This window comes from Neodiprion virginianus, chromosome 4 (assembly GCF_021901495.1).
Source record: "Neodiprion virginianus isolate iyNeoVirg1 chromosome 4, iyNeoVirg1.1, whole genome shotgun sequence".
Taxonomy (NCBI): domain Eukaryota; kingdom Metazoa; phylum Arthropoda; class Insecta; order Hymenoptera; family Diprionidae; genus Neodiprion; species Neodiprion virginianus.
This window is the reverse complement of record NC_060880.1, coordinates 24,015,873-24,040,754: the sequence shown is the minus strand read 5'-3', so window position 1 is coordinate 24,040,754 and position 24,882 is coordinate 24,015,873. Positions and strand designations below refer to the sequence as shown.

The window sequence follows — 24,882 nt, the reverse complement described above, 5'->3', positions numbered from 1 at the left end:
TCGATTGAAATCGTGATTTTGTAAAAACTATTGGTTCGATTCATCGGTTATGAGAGATCGAATGCAGTAATTCTCGTCAATATGTAGCGAAACAAAGACAACAAAATCGAATTTGAAACATAGTCGCAGTTTTTCGGCACTTTTTTGCATGAAATGAGATTAATTAATTAATCGTATCCTACCAATGAAAATATGCCTTTGAAAATCAACCCGTCATTTTGGCGTTGCCCTTTACGCTTGCCAACCCAAGTTGCAGCACTGTGTCTCGGTAGAATAAATGAACAGGAGCAAAACTTCAAGGGTAAGGGTGAGGTTACGGATGTAAGAAAAAATCAACAAGACGAAAGAGTTATATAAATAAAATTACCGTATAATTAATTAATGATTATCAAACATAATATTAATTATGTATATAAGACAATTTTTGTGTGCTCAAGACACGTACGTAATACATATTCCCGTGTGGAACGGAAATGGTTTTTTTTTTTTGCGCCATTTTTTCATTTGCTTCATTCTTTTCCATATACTTATATCGTATTTGTGTATATACTTAAAATTAATATACAGGGTAAAGTTACATACATGTATAGAGACGAAGAAGAAAATCCACAGTTTTGATTGTTTTTCTTCGTTATTTTTTTCACGGATAAATAAGTTAGGGTTAGAGCTTGCTACTTGTTTAAAGTAACAAGTGAAAAGAATGATCGCGTAAAATTTTATATTTAGTATACATACCGACAGAGTACGTATGGAAAGTAAAATAAATATGTAATATTATCATAAATATAATTATCTTGGTCAGACTGCTGCGGTGACACACCCGCTCGTCTTGCTTGCCAAAGTTTCTCTTACATTAATCTAGCCAGCTATTGACTATATAAGTATACGACAACTTGACAAGGAAAACACGGGCGTAAATAAATGAGGTACGAATGATGACGTAATGTGGATAAGCGTTCAGCTTGAAGAGTAAAGAAAGGAGTGAGCTCACGGTGATCGTCACGAAAGGAAAGGAGGAAAAATATCAAAAGAAGACGTCGGCTGTCATCTCAGAGGGCGTACGACATGTCACGTGTGTATCATTGTCACGCACGATTGTGCATTTTATGTATATGTACAACTCGCCCCTCGAGACGACAGCGAGCACCGTAACGCGAAGTGTGAATTTATAATATATAAATATATACATCTTTATATCGAGCCCCAAATATCACTTATAACTCTCTCCTCATTCGGCCGATCCAACGCGCGTAGCAGCCTCTCGTTAAGAGCCCAATTCCGGCCGGTTTCCTCCCCTACAGCCCCTACGGCGGACACTTATCGAGAGGCTACCGATTTCAAGCACAAATACAGATTCTTACGCTAATTTAACGTCGACGCAACGATGTTCTCATGATACGAAAACTAACAATGGCCGAGAGCCAGTGTCGTTCGAGAGCGCAGTGGATGGTTTTCGGGGCCCGAAGGGATTCGTTGATCGCTAATCGTTCAATCTTGTGATCGTTTCGTTTTCGCGGCGGATCCTCAGTTCGCGACCTTGACGAATTCCGGGTTGACGTTGCAGTTATCTGCGAATGCTGGATGCACGAAACCGGGCGACGCGTTTCCGTTCTTCCGGTCCACGGCGCGCACTCTAACGAAGAGGAAGGCTGCCACCAGGGAAGCGACCACCACGACCAATAACAGCATCACCAAGCCGGCAACGAAGCCTGGCAGCGACATGCAGATCGTTTCCGAATCGGTGGTACTCGCGTTCTGTATCACCACCGTCGAGTCGTTGCCCGCGTTCGTTCCAAGCGCAAAGTTCACGTCTCCGGGTGCGACCACCTGGATTATCCTGGATGTGTTAACGTCCGTCATTTCCTGGGCAGCACGTTTGTACACGTGGGAAACACCCAAGTTCACCGTCTGGTAGATGTCCTGAAACATAGCGTCAACGATTTTTCTTACTCGTGGGAATTTCGCAAACGAACCGTTCTAAATTCCGACGTTCCGCAACATTTTGTAAGAGAATTCTTCGAGAGTAACTGACGGCGTTAAAACCGATTCTATCGTTTAGATATCATCGTGACAGCTAAACGTACGGTTTACTTATTCGCCAAATTGAAGCAAGATAGTGAAAATGAAGCTCAACGTACCGTATGAGCTTGTATTAAATTATTTAGATTCCGGATTTTGAGTTATATGAGACTGATGCTCAGCTTTAAGCGCGTAGCGAAAATGCGGCAAGAGTTACTATATATAACAATTTCACTCAGGACAGTTTAAATAACCCGTAACTTGTTCAAACTTCTAGAGTTACGAGGCTCCGCCCGAAATGCGTGCATCTGTCTAAAGTGCTCAAGTTTCACTGATTTAGTTTCAAACCGGGAAGATTCCTGCACGTTTTTACGCTTCGTTGCGTGATTTTCAAACTTTGGCGGCAATGCTATGTTATTCACGTTTCTGGTTTTGAAAATTAGTCTAATTTTTCCCAAAATTCTGACCATAATCAAGTCGAATACAAGATTCGACTTATTATTCAAATTTATATTATCGAAATATTTTTATGAATCGACAAATCCTTTTTCACCGTGTATCAAGAATCTCACGTTTAATTCGTTAACTTCTTGATAATCTAGATGAAAATGAGAAGAATTGTATCTTTCATAAAGATAACTGAATGCGAAACCGTACTTCATCTTATCTAGACGATTTTGTACGTAGGAATAACCTTCTAATCTTCACCTCTAACTAATAATAGTCATTAGTTTATGTAACACTGACCATAAAACAAGCGATAAACTTACAGAGAAATCATCCACATTGGCGTACACATCTCGTCGCCTCCGGGCTCCTCTGAGCTCAGCGGGAAGTCCTTCAACGGACCTCGGGCGACCTCCAAGAGTGGCAAGATTGCCCTCGAGTTCGTCGGGGCCGACGGTTCCTTTCCTCTTGACAGTCTGGTAGGCAGCTGCAGGGTGTCCTGGTAGCGGAGGTGGCGGAAGGTGGATGCGGTCATCCTGCGAATTCTGGGGTGCGCTGCTCGCCGTAGAATCTCCGGGCGTTGAGCTCGGGGACGAAGACGAGGCCTGGGCCTGCGGTGCGGGTACGACGTCGGGACTTGGCTCGCTGCGATCAAAAGATACGAAACGTGAAAAAGAATTCAGCCAAGTAATTTTCTCTTCTCATCATCGATTCTCCACAGGTTCCACTGCCAGAACGCGACCGATGAAAGGCGGCAATGCTTGTCTCACCTGAACGCTCCTGCAGGGCCACTGGGATGCCTCGGGTCTGGATAGGCCGGAGGAACGCCATACTCCGGCACCGGAGGCACTCCATAATCGGAGTTGATCTGGCCTAGACTCTGGGGACCGACAGGCACGCCATATTCCTGGGTGAGGCCGGCTGGTGCTCCGTACTCAAGACCAGGATGACCGCACTTGGGCTCCGGGCAGTTGTACCGGCAGACTTGAATCACGCACTGGAAATGGACGTTCATGCTGTCCGGGAACTTGAACGCTTGGAAGTAGGCGAAACTGACCACGGATGCACTCGGCCCGAAGTTCTTTATCTTTTGGAACCTGGAGATGAATGGTTGTGTACACACTCGTGTCGCGTCGCAACTTTTTTCAACCAGTCTCGTAAGTAATTGTAAGTACGAATGTCTGGCAAACAATCATATTACGATGGTATGTCTGTTCTTTACTCTGATCCCTGTTTTCTTAAGAAGTGTCGTTTTTATTGTTTCACTGTGTAAACGCGAGAGGTTACAAAGTAATGCGTGAGAATTTTTGTTCTTCATATCTGAACCCTTACTCCGAAAATTGTCGTTTCTACTGTCTCGCAGTGAGCCCGATTTGTCGTTATACTTTAATGAATTGCTAGACCGTGACGGAGAATGTTACGAAAGATGCTCTTACCTGGACATAATCTTGGGTCGAACAACGCATCCATACTGATCAACGAGTTGAATCGGAGCCCTCTTGCCGTCGTGAGCCACGCAGTTTCTTACAAGCATGTCGAACTTATTCTCATCATCCTTGATAGCTAGGACCATGGTCATGGTCTGTCCGATCTTGACGATTCCAGATACTTCAGAGGCCCAGGGTCCCTTGCCTACCTGGATCTGCATCCAGCACTGAAGATTGTCGCCGAGGAAGTTGGCCGTGACGGCGTGGAGCATGTCGACTTGGAAGGGCCTGAAGGTGACGGCCTTCTCGTAGAAGTCGTACCACGTGCAGCGGAGCTTGCGGGCCTGATCCCAGACCTCCTGGACGTAGTGATCGTACTGGATGATTATCGTGTTCTCGACGTAGCTGCCCGAGGGCGTCGGCGCTCCGTAGGCGGCGACGTTGTGATTGGCGGACGAGCTCATGCCGCAGGATTTCAGGTATATCTCGAAGGTCGCGCTGAGGTGACCCGTGCCAGGTTTCAGGTGCACGCACCGAGGGTCCGAGTAGAAGCCCTTGCTGAATATCATCCCGTAGAACGGCCTGTCGAACTCGATGTTGACCCGCATGTGCGTCTTCTCGCACTGTACCTGGAGGTGCTTTATCTGCGGCGTGTCCGGCGACGCCAGGGGCCAGTTCTCTTCCGCCGCGTGGGACTGCGGGGGCCCATATTGCGCCGGGGGACCATAAACCGATCTGTGCTCAAGGGGAAGAGCGCTGCTATCGACGAGGGGTGCTTCGCACCTCACGCTCTGGAAAACAAACATATCCACGTCTTGAAAATACACCCTAACTTTGGTTCACGTGAATTTTTTCGCGTCAAAGTACTTGAGGAAATGCTTTTTTCCGCTAAAGAACAAATTCTTTTTTTTTTTTTCTTTTATCACCACAGTTTTTCATTTCTCGACCTTACAGGGACCGATGTAATAACTCTCCAAATTTACCAGGCGCACATCCGGTGCTGTGGAAATACCTCGCAAGTACCGAGTACTCGGACATGCCTATCTTTCTAGGTGAGGCATGAGGACAAGCTTGAGCAACACGTGTTTGTATCGCGGTGGCGAAACGAACCCGGCGTAACGGACGCACGCGTTATGACCAAGTGTCTTCTGGTTGACCTGTTCGAGTCTTGCCGCACCGAGTCCGAGCTTCGGTCAAACGTTATACCTTAGAATCGTTCTTCTTTCTTTTTTCGTTATTTTCTTTTTTCTTTCTTACTTTGTCTTCGTCAAAATAGCCGCTTCAAAAGCAGACCCAACGCAACGGTACCGCGCAGAGCCGGTATTACGAGAAATACAATGAACGAATGAATTCCTCCGATAATAAAAAACGAAACGTCAAGTTCACTGTACATAAGCGGCAGTTTAAGATACTAAATCTGTTTTTTCGCTGATTTGTCACGAAGAAATCTACAGAAGCTAGACTTAAAATTGGCACGGAAGATTCGCATCGATACTTGTAGTGAAAAACGATTATTTGTTTGAACTCATGTCATTTCAACACTTGTGTTTATAAATCCTCAGCTAAACCGATGAACCTAATTACTTTTCTGATTCAATGCATGGCTAAGGACGAACCTATCTTGACAATTCAATATTCCGTCGTCGGTAAAAGCAAAAAAGGGGGAGTTAGTACAGTAAGGATTGAGACGTCGCTGTACAGCGCGCATACTGAATGCTAGATGGATGGATAACTTCAGAGTTATCTGTTACGTTAACCCAGAATGCGGTTTATAGCCTAGGGCGATAGGCGCGCGAGTCACGAAGAAGCCCCATGAAGACCGTCCGACTAGACGCCGGCAGTGTTTTCCTATACACGGGGCCGTCCGATTATCTCAATTCGGTATAGTAATTTTTTTGCCCGAGGTAACTCTCAAATTAATCTAATTCATCGATTCTAACCGAACTTTATAATTCGGTTGAAACGGTTTTCTGCCTGTAATTCGAAGCGACTTCTCCGTAATAAAAATTTATTCACAAATGGTTGTAGTTTTAGTGTCCGTGTCTTTGACGAAAAATAATTAATTATAAAAGAAAAAAAAAATTGTAAAAATATTTTCTTGTCTATGAACTCTCTTTGGGTTTTTAACGAAATTTCGATCAGTATTTGCTGTGCCAATTTTTTATGAGAAACTGATGAGACATGCAGGTTTGATTCGAAGTTCCTGCTTTATGAATCGGATTTTCAAGATCGATCGTTCAATTCGTTAAACGTGTCAAATCGAATTGGATGTTCCAATATAGCCGGTAGCGCATAAATTTGGAAACCGAAGTGGTCGACGAGTGACGAAAGTTTCGCGGTGAGCGGCGCTTACTGGCGCAACTGGAAAGATCGTTTATAATCTCAACTGCGAGAGATTAGAGCGAGCGTATCCACCTGCCTGCGGCGTCGCAAACTATTGAATACATATTCATAAATTGCGTGTGTTCGTTAATTTCAAGAGACGACTGGTAACGCAGTATTAACTGTTTCTTACACCTGTTTTACTGTAAGATAGATCCGAGTGTTCGTTACGCTGCAGCAATGACCTTCTTATCGTACACGTTTGATTTTTCAAAACGTTGTTTGAATCTGTGACACACGACCAAAAGTCCGGTAATGAAAAACGGCAGCTTGATTACGGGATTTATAAAGTCGTAAATTGAACCTTGAACCGCGAATGGAAATGATTCTTGATACAATGTCTTGCCAATCGGTAGTCTCCGGATAAAATTCCTTAGGATAAAAAGACACGTAATTAGAGAGTAAAAAACTGTTTTCCGAATACTCATGAGCGACCAGACCCCTCAACTGTACGGATATCGGCATCCTCGTGGATCTGACCATTCGCACAATGAATTATCGCGAGAGAGGATATAATTTCGGATAATTAACATAATCGGTTCGGAACGCGCGAGGCGAGGATCAACGACGAGAGATGTACAGCTAGGCGAAACCGTTCGCATCCGATCTCCGATCCTTATCCGAAATGTTATTGCAAATCGGTTGTAAGATCGGATCGAGAGAAACGGGAGTCGGCGAGCGAGCGAGTTGACTGTCAAAAGTAGTAAAGTAAACAAGGTGCGATCACGCGCTATGAGCATAACTGTACTCAATTACTTTTGGGCATCGTTTTAAAACCTGGTCCGGCCACTTCTCGTCTTTTTAACACCACACACGTCGTTCGTCACTCCGACTCGCCGGCATGTTCATCGTGGATTATACACGCACCAGTTATTAGAAATACACCTTCTCCGGTCGGGCACGCTTTTGCTCCCCCGGTCAGAACCTCTGCCCCCTCCGAATTTCTCGCGCTTATCGGGGGTCGTTTGCATCTCGAACTCGCCACGGACTCCGTAATTCTCGAAACCACTTCCCGCGATACGCGGATTGCTCCAAAACACGATACTTGTTATGCCGCTTTTTCATGTGAAATTAATTCCAACCGGTGTGGTTGAAATTTTGCTCGCCGTAAACCGCGATGAAGGATAGAACTTCTAGCTTTTCCGACATTCGAATTGTTATTGATTGTTCCAACTCGGTACGTTTTGAAGAATTTTCAAGAAAATTTTCAAGATTTATGTTTCTTACAATTTTTTACCAATCCGAGGAACCAAGTCAGAAAAGATAATTGTGACGTAACTGAATCGGTATATCTATTCTGTCAAAATTAGTCTTATGTATTTACCTTGATTTATTCAAAACGCATGTCTTTTTATAGGATTACTTCTAGTTTGTCAGACAATTTTGAGTTCAATAATATCAGGAATTATAAAACTGAAATTTTTGTTGTTCGTGTATAGGCATTTTCTTTTAGTACAAAAGTTGGTTCTCTTTTTTTTTACATCGCTGCTTTAACTCTGAAACGCATCGACATTTTTGAAATAACATTTTTTCTCAGGTTGTTACTCATTTGCCAATTTTTTTTAAGCTTGAAAAACGTCCATTTCGAATATTCACATTTCGGAAAAATGTTTCAACAGTTCTGTGTTAAACAACGATAAAATCCATATCAAATCTTTTATACAAATGCTGTCAATTTTTTGATTTGCTGAACCAATTGAAGTACATTTCATTCAATAAATAGAGCAAAACTAATCCATCCCGCAATTTTAGAAATACCTGTGAGTTTTTTTGAATAATGTTTTCAAAAGAAAGTGGTATAAAAAATTGTGCCACCAAACGGGAAAAAAATTATTCACGAATAATTTGAAATTGACGATATGAATTTGAGATCGACTATTGAAGTAATCAGGTGAATTAATTGCTCCGACCAACTCCTTGCAAGAATACTAATTATATAGTTATATTTCATCACTGTGTGAAAAATATTCGAATTCATTGTAATTATTTTAAATTAAACTTGATTGTAATTGAAGTATTTTACTAAACAAAACAATTCTCAAAACCGAATATGCAGATCAATACGCAACTAAATTATTTTTTCCTTCAAAAACGCTTTAAAATTATTTTCATCCGACATAAAATTCTTCCATTATAGTACTCAGCAAAGCCAATTAAAGCATTCAGGTTTCAAACTGATATAACAGCGTTCGAGTCGGCAAAACGTGTAAAACAAAAAGGCAAATTTTTTCCACGGTGCATGTCACGGCGCTTATGCATCACCGAGAACGCGCGAAGAGGACGGGAATTAGAAAATACGGCGCAAGCAAATCGATGTACCGGGTGGGTAGAAGCAGAACAAATTGCCACACCGCCAGGGACAATGGAAATCGTCAGAGTGTTTGGGCCAGCCTTAGCTCCGGTTTGATTTCACTTTTCCATTGTCGCTTATCCCGTGACCGGCAAACCGAGGCGGGCAACGAACACGCGGACACTTTCACTCACTCGGTGACGATTCCGGAGACACCTCTTCACCAGTTGTACAGTAATTGTTCTCGGTAAAAGCGCGCGATAATACGGGCTGATAAGGCCCTCTTGGCCCCCCGTCACTTCGTCTCGCGGTTAGAAAGCGAGCCGCCTCGCATCCGGCTCGACGACCGTTCGGGTTAAATTTTAGAAAATCCTGGCGAGAAATTTTATCATAATTTTTTGTACGACCGGTTTTTATAATGTGCTTTTTTCCTTAATCGTTATTTCGGGAGTTTTCGGTGAAAATCACCGATCAGCGTCGGCTGATAGGCAACTGAAATGGCAGAACATACGTAAGATTTAGCTCCGATGTTATCTAAGATTTCTTCGAGGTTTGTTATCTCAGTGAACTCGAAGAAAAAAAAATAATTTTTTTCTTTCGTCTACAAAATTTATTAATTCCTCTGTCTTCACACCAGTGATGTCCAGAGTGTTACACGAAACACGTCACTCGGTGTTCAAGAAATTAAAGATCTTATGAGTGACTTAGTAGCGAATTTCGTATTGAATCACAATGCAATCCGGAAGGAAATTCTGATAAACTGTTACCATAGTGAAAGAATTTTTTAAATTTACAGAAAAATTCTACGAGTCTCGAGATAATAGACTTGAATAGTACTGCTGTTGGTCAGATTTTGCGAGCAGAGGTTATTAACAGAAATCTATATTCTCAATTGACTGTTTTTGAATAACTGCTCTAGTTGATCAGAACGTTGCATGTGATTTTCTGAAGATTTTCACACCTAACGAAGTGCAGAATTTATTGAACAGAAACCATTCTATAATCGGAAAAAAACGCAAGACTTGGCAAAATTCAAAATTCTGTGTAATCGAAACGTTGGAAAACCAAATATGCTGAAATCAAGTTCCAGAAAAATTGGCGAAAGACATGGCTGAGTTGAATTTCAACACAATTTCAAAGATTCTATTTTCAAAAATTGGGTTACTTGCTAAAAACAAAACAAAAAAAAAAAATGATTGAACAGTCATATGAAAATTTAATAACTGGACGTTCTTTTTCAATTGATTTATAGTAAAAAGCAAAAAAAAAAAAATCAACAAATGACAAGGCTGTTCCAATTCGGCTGCATCTCGCATATATGCCACTCGTTTCAAATGTACGATGAAGGTAATTGCTCATTTGTCGGGGCAAAGAACGCGTGACGGCATTAAGTAGAACGCGTTTCATGAATGTAGGAAGTAAAGTTTCACGAAGGAACTCTTGAGCGCCTGTAACGTCAATTCTACTTCTCTCACAAAAATATTTTATACTATCTAATTTTTTTTTCGCCGTCTGGCTTACTGCAGCTTATTATGAGGTGCGTTTTGATGGGAATATTAATGGATACGCTTCAAACCAACTATGAATAATTAACAATGGGAATTGTTGGTTTAGTTTGACGGTTTAGCAAATTCACGTCCCGCCGTGATTTCTGATTTGATCCACATTTTTTTATAATTTTTTCCCAACTCCGAAACCCGCACATATTCCATTCCATTTTTTTTTTTTTTATTTGTCCAAGCATTATGTGTTCATAAATGATTTAGGTACATCAAGATGAAAATTCTATATCAGTTAATAATATTGCAGGGCTTTTTTGAAAAACTGATCAAATTTTTTTCTCGTTATTATTGCAGCAAATTAAACCAGCGAAAGAAATTAATAAACGAAGTATATCAAACGATTTTTAGTTATGATCCGTAATTTTTATAATAAATTAAACCAAATTTTAACCGATTTCTCTCAGAAATACTTACATCAACAATTAGTGAATGTCTAAAAAATCGTCAAATCCAAGTTACTGCAATGTTCAATTGAATAAATTTGTCGAAATTGACTGTATAAATGAATGAAACAAAGAATTCTGAATTATCATTACTTAGTACAGGATTGTTTCTAAAGACCAGCCTAGATTTACGTTAGCCTCGAAAATAATTGCGAATGAAAAAAATCCGTAACAAAACATTGACGGACTTTTCGGGAAAGTTTCAACTGTGACACAAATGATCAGGGGTTAAATCCGAGACAGCCAAACTTGAACAAAACTCGGGTGCTCTGAAATGGCCTATATATTCTAAACGCAAATTTCTGTAACGGAACAAAACACAGAGGATACTGCAAACGGTATATTGGCGTTTTGAATCGAGCCTCTGCACGGTGCGTAATTAAATCGAAGTATATACGTGTAATAATTGAGCTGAGACCAACGAGGTTCCATTCAGCAACTCGTTATACATGTTGCCTGAAGTCGAGTCTAAGATGAGTCGTGAGAATTAGGCTGGGAATAAATCCGGTAACCTCGCCAAGTACGCTACGGCTATGGAATCGTGCCCACCTCAACTGGCAGGGCGCGTTCTAGACTCACTTATTGTGGGTTACGGCTAACTATCCGCCTTTTAATTCACCATTGAACTAGTTTGCCGGTTTATTTATACACCTGGCAATGAGCAAGACTCCCCAGTCCAAAACAGCGACCCAAAAATCCATTCAACGCGCAGCGGTTGACAATTTTTTGAATTTGTTTCATCAATAATTTTCAAATTCCTGCAAGTCTCGATGGATGAATGAATTAAAAATTTTTTTTTTTTTTTGACTGTTCTATTAAGGAGCCTGTTTGGCCAAAAATTTATACTTTTCAATAATTTTTTCACGACATAGTTGAAGATTTAGTATTTATCAACTTATTATATCAGTAAGCTACGAAGATCTCTTTACAGATATCGATGCTTCGTTTTACATCGCTTCACAATTGTTAAAAATTAAGGAGAATGATTTTATTTCGTTTTAAAATGGCTCATTTTATTTAAAAGACAAAACTAAATTTACAAATTGTAAAGCTTAACGTTTCAGTATATTTTCGTTTTTTTTTTTTTGAAGAAATTTCGGAGCTTACAAATATAATAATTTAAATAATACTCTACGCACGACTGTCTCTTAATAAAATTAATAAGAATTATGAATTTTTGGTCAAACAAGCCTCCGCAAGAAAAATGAAACAAGATGCAGCTGAGATAGATGACTGAGTGACTGAACTACCAGCGGGTTCTTTTTAAAAACGGTTTTCCGAATCCCACCTTGTTGCCCGGAAGCCGGAGATTAGGATCGGAAGAAAATGTGAGGTGGAGACCAGCTGTGACTCGAATGTGAGAAAAAACTTGAAGAATATCCCCATCGGTCAGAAAAAGATGAAAGAGCGAAAAGAATCGGGGCTACAGGTGTTTCTTTCTTTTTCCGCTCTTCTTGCGATGTTCCGGGAAAACGATTCTCGAAAAGCATCTGTTGTTTTCCAATTTTCATAATCGCTCGGGGACGCGAAAAAAGTTTCCCGAAGTCCCTTCGCCTCGAGGAGAGAAACTCAAACCCTCCGGCAAACTCGACACTCGCAGGATCTCAGCGCGTGACTTGACTCCGAAACACTATCGGCTTAAATCAAATCCAAATCGCCTAATGGACCGTGTAAGAATTCTCCTGAATAATTTTCTCGCATTACATTATCAGCCGATTTGGTAATTCTCTTAGTAAGAACAAAAAAAAAAGAATTGAAACCGTTTATTTAAAAATTATTCTAAGTATAGTATCACGATTTTCAGAGAATGTTTACATTTTATGACATCTTACGTATGACTTTCTGTGTAATGCTCGAGAGTTGTCAAGTTACTAAAGAAATTTTCTCTGTGCCTTGGAAAACGCCGTATTTTTTCAAATTCTTCCAGTGGAACATATTGAACCCGATTCTTATCACACGAATGTTTGAATGTCTCTGGAACTTTTTACAGTTTTACTTTTCGTCATTACCTTCCAATTTAATCCTTTAATTCAATTTCTACGTTATGTCAGAAATGTATAATCGATTTCGAGTCTAACCCACACAGGAATCTAGCGTAAAGTTCAATTGAAAGTGGTTAAAGATATTTTTCCGAGCAGTAAATTTTTCTAATCTTGTATGTTGCATATTATTCTTGCGTTCAAGTTGTCGTTATCTTAAAGTACAGGATAACCGAAAACTGTTGCGACATATAAATATAAAAACTCGTGTCATGTCTGAAAAAACATTTGAAACAAAGCCGAACCATGTCTATAGACTAAAAATGTTACGAGAAAAATGCATGGCCAATTAAAGAGGCTCGAAAAATTGACACAAAGAACTCAGACTCCCGATAACTTTCCGCCTTCAAGGGATCCAAGCTTTTGGAACTTGCATAGCGATCTTCAAGTAAAAAAGTATCGTATGACAGGAGGTAGTCGAAGCGAGAAGTTACGGAGATTCGATGAAAATTGCCTGAACGGCGAGAAGAGCGAACTAGTGAGCGAGATTCTTCGTCGATCATCAGGGCGATGAACAAGGCGTGATTATCCGGATAAAGCAAAGCCAAGTCAGAACCGGCGTAAATTTCTCGGGAAAGAAAGCTACACCGGTGATCGAGAAACACGCGATCGTCGCCGGGATCGCAAGTTCGACTAGTCCCCACGTCAAGGCGCGGGTTCTCATTCATTCGGACGGTTCCGTCCGTGCCGGGCAAAGCCTGGAATCAGGCCCCGACTTGAAAGTGCATAGAGCAAAGCCGAAGGAGGGCGCTGCTGCGTCCGGCGTGGCGGTCTGACCTACAATCTTCGCTGCGTCGAGTGGAGGCGACGTACGGCGGGCATCGGGGTACGAATTTTAATCGCGGCTAGGTAACGAAGTCGGATATTACGGCAAAGAGGCGCCAAGTCCCGGAGGAAAAGGGCCCCGCGGGACGGCCGTATTTTCAAGTCATCATACTTACAGCAAACAGAAGTGGCAGAAGAAGAGACAGTGCTGTCTTCCGTATGGACCGCCGCGTCCTGTCCATCGTGTACACGTCTGTCTATAACGAGAAAATAAATGATAAAAACTTAAAAAATTGAGTCGTTACGGTTGGCTTGGTGTAAGGTTTTGAATATTAACTAAAATCAATCAACGATTCGTTCATGCATTCGTGTTTTTCATTCGGCAAACTTGAGGTGAAACAGATCGCCGAGAGACTTGCGATTCGTTGACAGCAACGATTTATGAATTCGAAAGTACGTATCAAAAATCGTCCGTTCCTCTGCGTATGAGTTCTTCGTAAAACGGTATTTTTTAAACGCTTCGGAATTCCCGAATTAATTAATCTGAACAGCGTTGGGTGATATTTGAACGATGGAAATGACGAGTGACGAGCGAATAATGAGAGTAATTTTCACAAACTGTCTGGATAAATATGGTCCACTTGGAAACGAACTTCCGTCCAAAGTCGAACGTATCTTCGTCCGTAGTCCGTCGTCTGTGCGTGCAGTCAATGTGTCCACTCACTGCGATGCGGGGGTTACAGAGAAGGAAAAGGGGTGGCGGAAGGAAGCCGGTTAAAATTATTCCAAAATACAAAAGACCAAAACAAAAACCAAAACAAAAAAAAAAAAAGAAAAAAAAAAAAATTAGACGAGATATTCGTGCTGATTGTTTTATTTATTTGTATATAGATTTTTTTTTTTTGTTTTTTCACTGAACTGTATTAACGTGCGTGTGTTGTTAATTTACATAAGACAATGAAGTTTACTGTATTTTGAACACGATACTTGCACTTTTGATAGATACGTATCACTAATTTTTAGCGTTCATCGAGTCAAGCGCGCGTTGATTCAGGGCCCAGAAGGGGACTAAGGCCCAAAGTGGCTTTCTTGACCGCCGGGAAGTGACTGAACGGCGAAGAGGCGCGAAGTGCAGCTTCGAGGCATGTCCCAGTGACCTACTGTCGGGCCCCTTCCTCTCCCCCCCCCCCCCCCCCCCCCTCTATCGCCTCGTGTATACCTGTGCCATCGCCGCGCGCGTCTCGCGATGCTACAGGTGAAAGACGTCGCGGGCCCGCGATCAAGCGGGCCCGTCTTTCTCCGGGTAATGAGAGGTGCGCCACCTAGCGCGTGTTATACCCATCATAATGAGGTTGCCGATCGTGAGCCAAAAATCAACACCTTTTTCTCATTTTATAAAGATATAACCGCGCGTTGAGGATTTGTTAAATTATTGTGGTGGTAAATCGTGAAGACATCTTCAAAAACGCAAACATAGAACGTACTAGAATTGTAGTTGTTATATCGATAGGTATTTCATTTCAAACCACTTGAAGATTGTTTTAAAAAATATAGTAGATTTGTTCAATTTTATTCTACCACGGCTTATTTCGTTCAGTAGACTAATTGGTACAATTCGTTCGAACACTTTCTGCTCATCAATTCGGCATGGTTAAATATTGAATGTTACAACGTTGCACCGATGTGGATTATGATTAATAAGTGGCGATGTTGAATTGAATACTGAGAAAAAATCGAAAATATGTTTCAGTGACTTTGTAGAAAATAGTATACCGAATGAAATGAGCTACTATAGAGTGAAATTGAACAAATCTATGTACACTTTTTTTTTACCGTTTCGACGCGATTTGAAATGAGGCATCGATATCTAATCCAACGAGTGTTTGTTTTATTCCTGTACATCCGCCTGTTGAATATATATGTATATATATACTTGACACTGTGAATACTTATTTTGGTTTCGGCTCATCACGACTGGGTGAATACCATTCCTATTTCAATCTGTGCCTCGAGTCACTTTCGGGTCTCGAAGCACGGTATAATGCACCTACTTGCAGGCTCTCAGAAAATCCGTTTGATACGTCTCTAGCTGAATCTACTAGGTCGAGTATAAGCAGATATCTCTCAAAGGACAGATGCGGGTAACATAGAAAACGGGTGCTTGGTGTTTTATTCGAACGTTTTCTTTATATCCTGTCTGAAAAGTCCTTTTGACGCTTGTCAACTTTCTTCAATTATCAGATTAAGCGGAATCAGTTTGTGCGGAAATTTGGTGATAGAAATACCGGCATTCCGATAAGACACACACATTTTTCGCTAAATCCGTTTCACTTTATTTTCTCAGGTCGAATTGCATGGTGTAAAATCATTGAGGTTATTCGAAATAAATATAAGAAAATGATTTTTCATTCGTTATAGTAGAATATTGATAAAAAGTCTGTTTATTTCATTTGAATAAATGCGTTAGTACGTATTCTTTCGAATCACGTGCTTACGTTGTGTCAAAGGATCTACACATTTTGTTATACCCTAGGTGTTCTACTGAATAATTCAAGGTTTTGAAAATTTCATGAAATCGTAAGACATTTCTCAGAAATATTGTTACGTAATAAGCTTGCGCAACGCGTACAGTGCAGAATGCATAAATGCAAGTACTTATCGTGGGTGAAAACGAACTGACCCACATTCTCACCCGCATATGTGCGACCATATCGCGCAATTATTGAACCCACTAACCGACCCAATGACCACCCAAGGCGGAAGCAGAGCTTTTACGCAGAGAGCTTATGCTCAGATAACGTTAAAAATGTGGAACGTGAAAGTGTCTAGAAACAGATTTCAGACGGCGAAATGAATAACGGCGGTCTGAATCCTGACTCGAGTTATCAGGGGAATATTTATGCCTCGTTGTGTCAACATTGCTAATTTTATTTAACATTTTTGCCGCGAATTTCGATCGGTTAATATTTTGACAAGAAACAATAGCCGATTTTCAAACAACTTTATAGGATCTCAGAAAATAGAGGAGTGTATTTTCGAAAAATCGAAATTAATACTGACGTTCTCGAGGCTTGAAATTTTTAACAAATAAGGCAATCGGTACACTTTCTCATCTACAGCTGCTTGAATATCGAGTGCCTAAATCCGAAGTTACGGTCCGTAAAAAACCGTCAAAACAGGCCAATTCAGACATGTGCCCTCAAGGTATGACTGGCTTCAACGGCTCTTATATCTTCGCGGTAAATCATTAATGCGAACAAGTTTCTTAATGTGACAAGTTGGTTTTTTTCTTCCACGCTGCGTGTATATTTCTTTTCTTTTCTTCCTCGTCATTATTTACACGTCGTGTGTTCCGTTCGGTATTCTTGTAACTATTTTTCCTGCATTCGTATTACGTCTACGTTTTTACAGAATTTATACAAGTTAAGAATGGCGGTTTTATATCCAAGTCAAGCGTTTGAAAAATTTTGGGTGTTGAAATTTTTTTTAAATCCTGCAGCGGGGCGAAGGCCGATCGGCCAGCGATACAAGGGTGGCGTCTGGGAATGCCAGCGTAATCCTTTTTATCCGTTTTTACCTGACCGAGAGAACAGCCGCCCCCGTAGCGCACCCTTATGCCCCCGTCTTTAACTGCGGCCCAAATCTAAACCGGCCCAAAAAAATTGCCCCTGTCCTCTCTCTCTCTCTCTCTCTCCCTCTCTCTCTCTCTCTTTCTCATCGGCATTCCGGATCCCCGACCTGCCCCGCAGTCTCTCACGAGATGAACCAGCAGCGGACAGGATTCGGGCAAATAAAATACCGGGACCTAAGAGGGGCGAAAGTGGGCCCAAGGCCCAGTCGTCGGCTCCAGGTGGTGGTCCGGGTTTTATCCGAAACGGTGAGACTCCTTTGAAGAAAATCCTGGGCCCTGGTTAAATTCAGGATTACGTGAGATTTTTCACGGGGTCCGATTCCCCCGAAGTTTCGGGCCCAAAGCGACGGAAATTCTCGCGGCGTTATTTGCGAGAGCACTTTGCGGTAGGACAAATATTTCCGCTGGACGCGGAAGTCCCGCTTGTCGGGTCAAACTTGCAGATCCGAGATTAAGGAACTAGTCGAGGAGCGGCGGGGAGGAGGGGAGGAAATCACCGACAGCGAGGGGGTAAAGTAAATATAAAAATTCAGCCAGAATTACTCCGCAAAAAGACGCGTAATCAGGCCCAGCGATCGGGTAGCTGGATCTGCCGACAACCTTGCATTTTTATTCGAATATTCGCGACTCGTCCGACCAGCTGAGTCGCAAACGGCGTTGACCCGCCAAATGGATCAGCCTTTTTCATATATCGCGAGAATTGAGTAACGCGTCGACTCGCGCTTACCGGTTATTTAACACGTTACGTCTTGAAAAAATTCTGCATTTTCTTTTGCTTTTTTCGATGCGTTGTTATTTTTCGTCGTAAAAAACGAAATTACCGTCGATTGAGAGTGAAAGAATTTATTTGATAAAAATATGCATATTTTAACAAACGTATACGTAATTGTTTCACTTGAGAAATTTCAAAATCACTAGAAAGCAAAAATTCCCTGACCTTCACATTGGTAAATCAAATTTCAGTTGCGCTCCTAAGCCACGTGAAGATATTTACATTTGTTATGTAGTTTAAGCCTGAATTCAGTCCAAATATATAGTCCAAGTCGTCGCGAACTTATTCTCGGGATCTCTCCCGCAGGATACCTTCGATTAACAATTCAAATCCCTCCGACGCCTGCAGCCGAGGGACCATTGCGCAACGGAATTGAGACGTTGACCCTTTTAAATCTCTTTTCTACTTGTCACCGCTGTTAGAAAAAGGCGCTTAATCATCGAACGCCACGGGCGAAATTCTCACGGGAAGAAGGCTCGCGAATGGAGAGTTCATTCATGGTAATTATGCCGAAATTGGCACCGAAGGCGCTTTAATTAAATTAGCCAAAATGGGAACAATATAAAAAAGAAAGATGTGGTCAAGTAGCTTTGCCGTCATTTACAAGACGGAAATAAGAAACGGTGAATTTGTAGATGGTAGAATATTGCATCAGAAATATTTTCGAAATATCTGATTAATTCTTGCGTCAATATTAAGAACTTGAAAAATGGCGTTAGGGATTTTTTTGATGACGATCTTAGTGCTAAATATGTCTTAGATTTTTGATCGCAAACCTGAAGAAAAAATACTCATCGGTAAATTGTTTGAACAAATTTCGAATCTTTCGATAAGTAATCATCCATTTTGTTTATGCTTTAATTTTTCATGGAAATTGAGTCAGGTTTAGGAATTAGACTATTTTTATTTCCTACAAGATATTATTCCGCATGAAAACGTTATAATTTTATCTTGCCAATATCCGCGATCCTCTAAAAATGATTAATCGGTAATTTTTTCACACACAAAAAAAATTTGTAATCGAAATGTGAATCCCAAAATTTTCGAGAAAGATATCATAAGATTAGTAAAATGATAAGAACGGACGGAATTTCATACTTTTTTGCAAAACGTAGAGTATTTTACAATGCCAAAAAACAAAGCAAAGAACATTCGTCCAGCATACGGTAGTAAGATTGTTCTCATTTTCGTGATAGGTATCATCGCGCCTGAGTTGCCGTCCAGCAACAAGTTGTTCCTTTTCGCCCTCCGGCAGGATTACAAAGTATGCGTACAAAGATCGGTTCAATATAATCTCCATATCGAGTTGGCGCCATGCCCTAATCGCGACTGTCCGTCGAGCAGTTGGGCAATAATTAAAACGGCATATAGCCGATGCGTAATGTACAATCCATAAAAGCGTGGAGCTCACGAGCAGCTCGCACTCGTCGAGATATCTGGGCCGGATTCGATCGTTAAATATGGTGAGGAAACGAGAATGAGGATCAACGAGAAGGCGCTGAAGAAATGACCGGGAGAAAGCGTACCGAAATCCTCCTCGTGCATCGGGTTTCGGATCGGCTTCGAGTACGCAGAGTCACGCACTAATCGAGGCTGGGACCGTCGGGCCCAAATCTGACGAATGTGTGAACGTTACGGGCGGCTAATCGTACAAGCTGTGGATGCAGGTATCTAAGCTCGGCAAGTCGAAGACTGAATTTTTCTTGCTACCAGCTCGTGGATAACTTTCGAAAGCATCGCCGACATGTCGGGTTTCTGTGTCGGTTTCGCTCCCCCCGTTTAAAACCAACGACACGGATTACACGCCGTGTCTGCATTGTGTGCCGCGTTCGATGCAGCTCGAAAGGACATTGTTACATTATTGAAATTTTCCTAAAAGTTGGCCACGAAGTTTAAATGGAACGAAGTTCTTGAAGAATTAATTGGGTTTGCATACATTGGGCTGTTTCAGATGGGGGCAATTTTTTTTTTTTTCTTACGGATTGGGGCATACGCCAATTGTTGCCTAATTAAAAAGGTGACTCATGTACTACATTACTTTTTCCCATTCAAATAACTTGTTAGGATTTATACTTGTTCCAGCTTTTGCACAAAATTTTTGGAAATAACTCCCATATAATACGGTTTGACAATTGGACTGGCTTCGTTCTCAATGTGAATAATAACATGTTTGATTTCATGGATGTTGGAAGGTCGAGTTCGGTCCACCATTTTGAACGAAACTAAAAAGAGTCATTATCGTTCTTGAAGATAGTTTAATCATTTAGACGGTCGTATACGTCTTATAAATGAGAAAAAGTAAAAAGTGATACCCAAGACTGAGAATTTTGAATTGAATTGCATTTTCAGTCTTCAAGAATTATCGAAAGGTCAGTATCGTTTTGGCACGCCGTTCAAGTCTGATTTGATTTGATACCCTAGTCGAAAATTCTTTGTTAAAGTTTTTTTTAAGTTGTATTTTTCAACATTCTTCGCGTATAGGAAAAATCATATGACTATGCTATAGTTATAAAATAATCTTGGATACGGATTTGATAGAAAAAGAGTAAAAATTTTCATGAAGTAATATTAAATATGTATACTTCCAAGAAATCGATTCAGCAACTGTATAAAATGAACGGATCTTGTTATCTTTAAAAAGAAAAACGACATATCAGGTTCCTCAAAATCTTTACACTGGATTCATTTGAGAACAGGAGAGTAAAAAATGATCTCAATTTCACATCTTTATCGTTTGAATTTTTCGTTCTTCGTTCGCCTTTTATTTATCCCGATTAAAAAGGCGTCGGACTTGTAGATTTCGGATGTCCAAGCTTTGCGTAATATTACATATCCAGAACAGTTTTCTCAACGTCAGATTAAATTCCAAACGTTACACGTGCAGTTTGCGAAATCAATCGTTAGATAGGATCAAACAACCAGGGACTCTCTTTGCGAATCCGTCTATACAGGGCACGCAGTCATGTAGTCAGCCCGTTATATCTCACCTTGCTGCAAATAAAATCCGTTTCTTCCGTGTAGGAAGCCCAAGACTCCCCCATTCAGCCCTTTGTACCTACTTGGGACAGGTGCATCGTATGACGTGAGGGCACAAAGTCCCGTTAGACTAGCAGCCATATGTCGCATGAAACCCCAAAAAAGATGCACCGTGCCTCGTGCGTCAAGGTGGACGCGTACGGACGCGTGACTTCTTCATTACAACCAGTTGAGTAATGAATATGAGGAAAATAAAGAACATAAAAGAAAGAGAGACGAAGACGTGGAAAGAAATAGGCGTAAGTGTAGGATCAGGCACCGCACGTAACGCCCATTATTCTGAAACCTGTACAGAGAGAGAGAATGTTAGACGATGGTGTCTAGGATGGTTTTTACCGCCATCCATGAGACTCGCGTGCGCGAACAATGCTCGTCGGCTACCAGTTTTTGCTGAACGTAATTTCTAGACTGTTTCAAATCAGGGCAATACTTCTGTTCATTTTGCTCGAACAATGTCTCGGAACGTTGGGTTTTGAGGGAGAAGCACATGGGAAGCACTTCGGGAGAATTATTTGTTGTTCGAAAAAAAGTAACGTTGACACCTCTTTCCATTAATTGAATACACGACATCGCCCTAATCTGAAACAGTTGCGTGAACCCAAAAGCGTAAAGTACTAATGAATTCCTCCGTAATACCATTTTGGTTTAGAATGATGAAACTAAGAATCCGCGCAGCAGCCTGGGAAATTGGCCACGTCTAATTTAACTCCGCAACTATACGATCGGCGGAACTTTCTCGCGGACTACATTACGATTCGCATCCACGATATGTGTGTACGGCAGTCGGAGGAAGTTGGAGTTTTTAAAAAAACTCGGCAATATGCTGTTCGCAGTCGGCGTGTACGTAGAATCCATGTTTAATGTAAGGGATATACGCGAAGACCGTAAACGCATAACTCGTCGGCCGGTACGCGTTACAACCGGTTTAGCGTAAGATTCAGAGGCTCGTGACTTCTCTTTGAAATTACTTGGGTATACGAGCTTCATTGAAGCGGTGGTGACGCTGAAGAATAACGGAAAAAGTTACCGCATGGCGTTATTTCGATTGAAAATCACCCGCGCAGGCATTTTCAGCATTGTCTTTTGCCGCCTGGGATCAATCTTATTTCGTAAAAGCTTGTTAATTGCTCAGAAATACGTAATACGAAATCAACGGTGTAACGCTGATTTCCTCAAATCTGATCTCAAAAATGCTGTTCTCGTCTGTAAACAAAATCGATCACCAAAATCAAATGTTGATCAGATCCGATTTTTACTCGGGAGTGAATTTCACGAGCTATTCGTGCAGTTTTCGGCCGCAACAATTGTACGACGAATCGAGAAAACAGGTATAAGACAGGTGTTGGATTTTATTTTAACGCGGTGAAGAGCGTTACTAATTAGAGAAAAAATGGGAGTCACCAGAAGCTGGCTGCAGCCCCCAATTAACGTTGGGACGTGGGATTATCATTTTCAGGTCAAAGTTATATCCGCGCTCGGAGCCGTGAAATGAGTATAATGCCGAGAAGAAGCGGTGAAACTTAGCAGATTGAGCATTCTATTGCGCATGACCGAGCTTGGCGGATTTTCAAACTGACGCGGCTTGTGGAGGTTACGTGGGTAGGTTATGCGAATCTTTTTAGGTTAAAAATATCTGAAATAGTTTACCTATTGATTCGGTTAGGCTAAGCAAACTGTTATTGCCAACAGACTGACGACTGATCACTGCTACGAGCCATTCAAACTACATAATTTGAAATACGTCGCTCGAATCGGAAAAGTTTGAGAACTCACGCCCCGTTTTGAGTAAGTTGGCACCCCTGCTTTGCAGACGAAATAATGGCCGGGGTTCGATCTCGTCGACCAATAGAGTTCAATTATTTTGCTTATGCGCAGTCGGTCGCTGAGCCTGTTAAGTTTCACCCAATTCTCTCGGTGTAAGCAGAATTCAATTCCCCTGGACAAGGTGTAAAATTAACAGTCGACCGACTCATGCGACTGACAGTCGAGAAAAAATAAAAAAACTAAGTCGTTACGATAAGGGCGAATCTTTCACCGAATAGGCCTTAGAGAAAAGTTGCAGTTTGCCCGGAACTTGGAAATTACGATTTCTGCCTCTCTCTTTGTGTTTCTCCCTCCTCCAGCCGCCTACTGTTTTCTTTTCAGCGCTGCTGTATTCCGGGCACAAGGCGAGCGTAAGGAGAGGAGAGAGAGAGAGAGAGGAGAAAGGGAGAGAGAAAGAGAACAGACGCTGCTGACACACTGACTCGCTACCCCACATATCAGCTCGGCACTTGACTGCCGTCGAGGGAGAAGGGAGATAACATCCACAATCACGAGTGCAATTTAGCACTCCGATATTACGAAGCCATAAATACCCGTGTATGCACTTTTATTGCTTCGTCGCAATTGATTTTTATCGTCCGGTTAGTTTCGCTAGCCTCATAAATGATCTGCATTACCCGATGAAATTCAGCATTTTCAGCATATTTGGGGTTTTAATTTGGTATCGGTATGAAAAAATTTCATTGCCTAGGTATGTGTGTTAATTCATATCTCTGTTTGATGAAAATTTTTTTCATTTTTGAATGACAAACTCTTCATAAATTGCGGCGGGAGTTAATAACGATGAAAGCCGCAGGTAATAAGAAGTGGATTCTTTTCGCGAGGGAAAAATTTTTGTGTGATAGCTAATTACGCGAGTCAAAAGTTGATTCTTTTTTTTTTTTTTTTTTTTGTAGTTTTATATTTAAATAAATGAATTTTGATTCCATGCATCGAATAATAACCAAAATTTCAATTTATTTCTTACGAAGTTGACTTTTTTCTTTTTTACGTTGATGAGTAAGTCCTCCAAGTTTTTGGTTGATAGCTAATATAGGTGGCAGTACAGAGTGAGCACGATGGGGGATTATGCTTGGGGTTTGATACAAGAAGTCCGTACGAACACATACAAGAGGTACGAAAAATGTTCAGTTTTTAACTTTGTTTATCAATTCTTTTACCTTCTTAGTTTATTATTAATTATCATTTTTGAACAAAAGTGATTTAAATGCGTAATTGAAGTTTGATTAATTGTTACTCACAATAAGTGTTTCAGAAATAATATAATTTTTCTTGAAATTCGAAATATCGATCTAGTTTTTACAAAAGCAAACTTTATCTAGTAAAACTATTTTTTCGTTTACCAGTTTCGTAGAAGAAATCAAAATTTGAAATCTATAACCCAGACTCAAATTTCGCGTTGACCGGTGTTATTTTTATCTAGTCTCATCACTTTTATCACATTCGTAACACAAAATCCACCGCCAATTTGATGTTAGTAGAAATATCGACGAGATTATGTGATGTTATAAACTTGGAGTAAATTCACGAACCTTTTTTGGAACGGTAGAATAATCCTATGGCACTTGCACACTGTCACTTCAAATAAATATATTTTATATTTTCGGTTTGGAACTTGGTAATCTAGTTTAGGAAAGTATCGCACATACAACGAATTCTCGTTTGGCGAGTTAAAAATATGATATAAATAAATAAATAAATAAATATGTACTATATTATGTTAATGGTAATACAAGTCGCTTGATGCTACTTTGGAGATGGTGGTCGTTGTGAAGCCAAGAGACTACACCGCAGTCTATATACCTTCCCCTCCCACACCAACAGCTTTCACCAAAAACACGGCAAAGTCGAAGTAGAATTGTCCGTCTGAGTCGGACTCGAATTGTCATCCGCGTCCAATATCCGTGATTCGATGAAAAAGAGACTTGACGTAATCTCAAAAAATTACCTCAGTTCGCAAGAAAGGACAGCAGAAATTGATGAAAGAACGCAGAAATTATCCTGGGACTTGTTAATCCTGTCAGGGTAGTCGGTCAATATTTTGCCCACTGAGAGAAAAATTAACTTTCTTTTTTTATTAATCAACCTGGCCAAGCCTGAACGTAAACAGAGCGGGTTGAGTCATTTTTGTCCACCTCGGGTTTTTGCCAAGTCTGTTTCCGGTATTGGACCGGAAATATCACGTACGACGCGGTGCAGCCAGTGAAAGTTGCCCGACTGTGACGTTCCTATATGTATAATATCT

General features: G+C 41.0%; 1 protein-coding gene across 4 annotated transcripts; it reads right to left on the bottom strand.

Annotated features, from left to right (window-relative positions):
• Positions 1 to 349: 349 nt before the first annotated feature.
• On the bottom strand, positions 350 to 24,392 carry LOC124302494 (cuticlin-4). Of its 4 annotated transcripts, none has more exons than XM_046758726.1 (6): positions 24,170 to 24,392; positions 13,551 to 13,631; positions 3,903 to 4,684; positions 3,237 to 3,563; positions 2,790 to 3,111; positions 350 to 1,920 (listed from the first exon to the last, which is right to left on the bottom strand). In XM_046758726.1, exons 2-6 carry the CDS (start codon positions 13,614 to 13,616, stop codon positions 1,525 to 1,527), a joined length of 1,893 nt encoding a protein of 630 aa, XP_046614682.1. In that variant the 5' UTR covers positions 13,617 to 13,631; positions 24,170 to 24,392; the 3' UTR covers positions 350 to 1,524. The 4 variants fall into 4 exon arrangements, with proteins under 4 accessions (XP_046614682.1, XP_046614683.1, XP_046614684.1 ...); XM_046758727.1 differs by lacking the exon at positions 24,170 to 24,392 and adding an exon at positions 14,366 to 14,494; XM_046758728.1 differs by lacking the exon at positions 24,170 to 24,392 and adding an exon at positions 13,994 to 14,179.
• Positions 24,393 to 24,882: the final 490 nt, after the last annotated feature.

Bases quoted from the DNA above. Each gene is read 5' to 3' on its own strand.
- LOC124302494 (XM_046758726.1), bottom strand. From the start codon at position 13,616: ATGGACAGGACGCGGCGGTCCATACGGAAGACAGCACTGTCTCTTCTT. The intron at 4,685-13,550 runs GTAAGTATGATG...TTTGTTTTCCAG, and splicing joins TTCTGCCACTTCTGTTTGCT to AGCGTGAGGTGCGAAGCACC. The intron at 3,564-3,902 runs GTAAGAGCATCT...ATTCATCTCCAG, and splicing joins CGACCCAAGATTATGTCCAG to GTTCCAAAAGATAAAGAACT.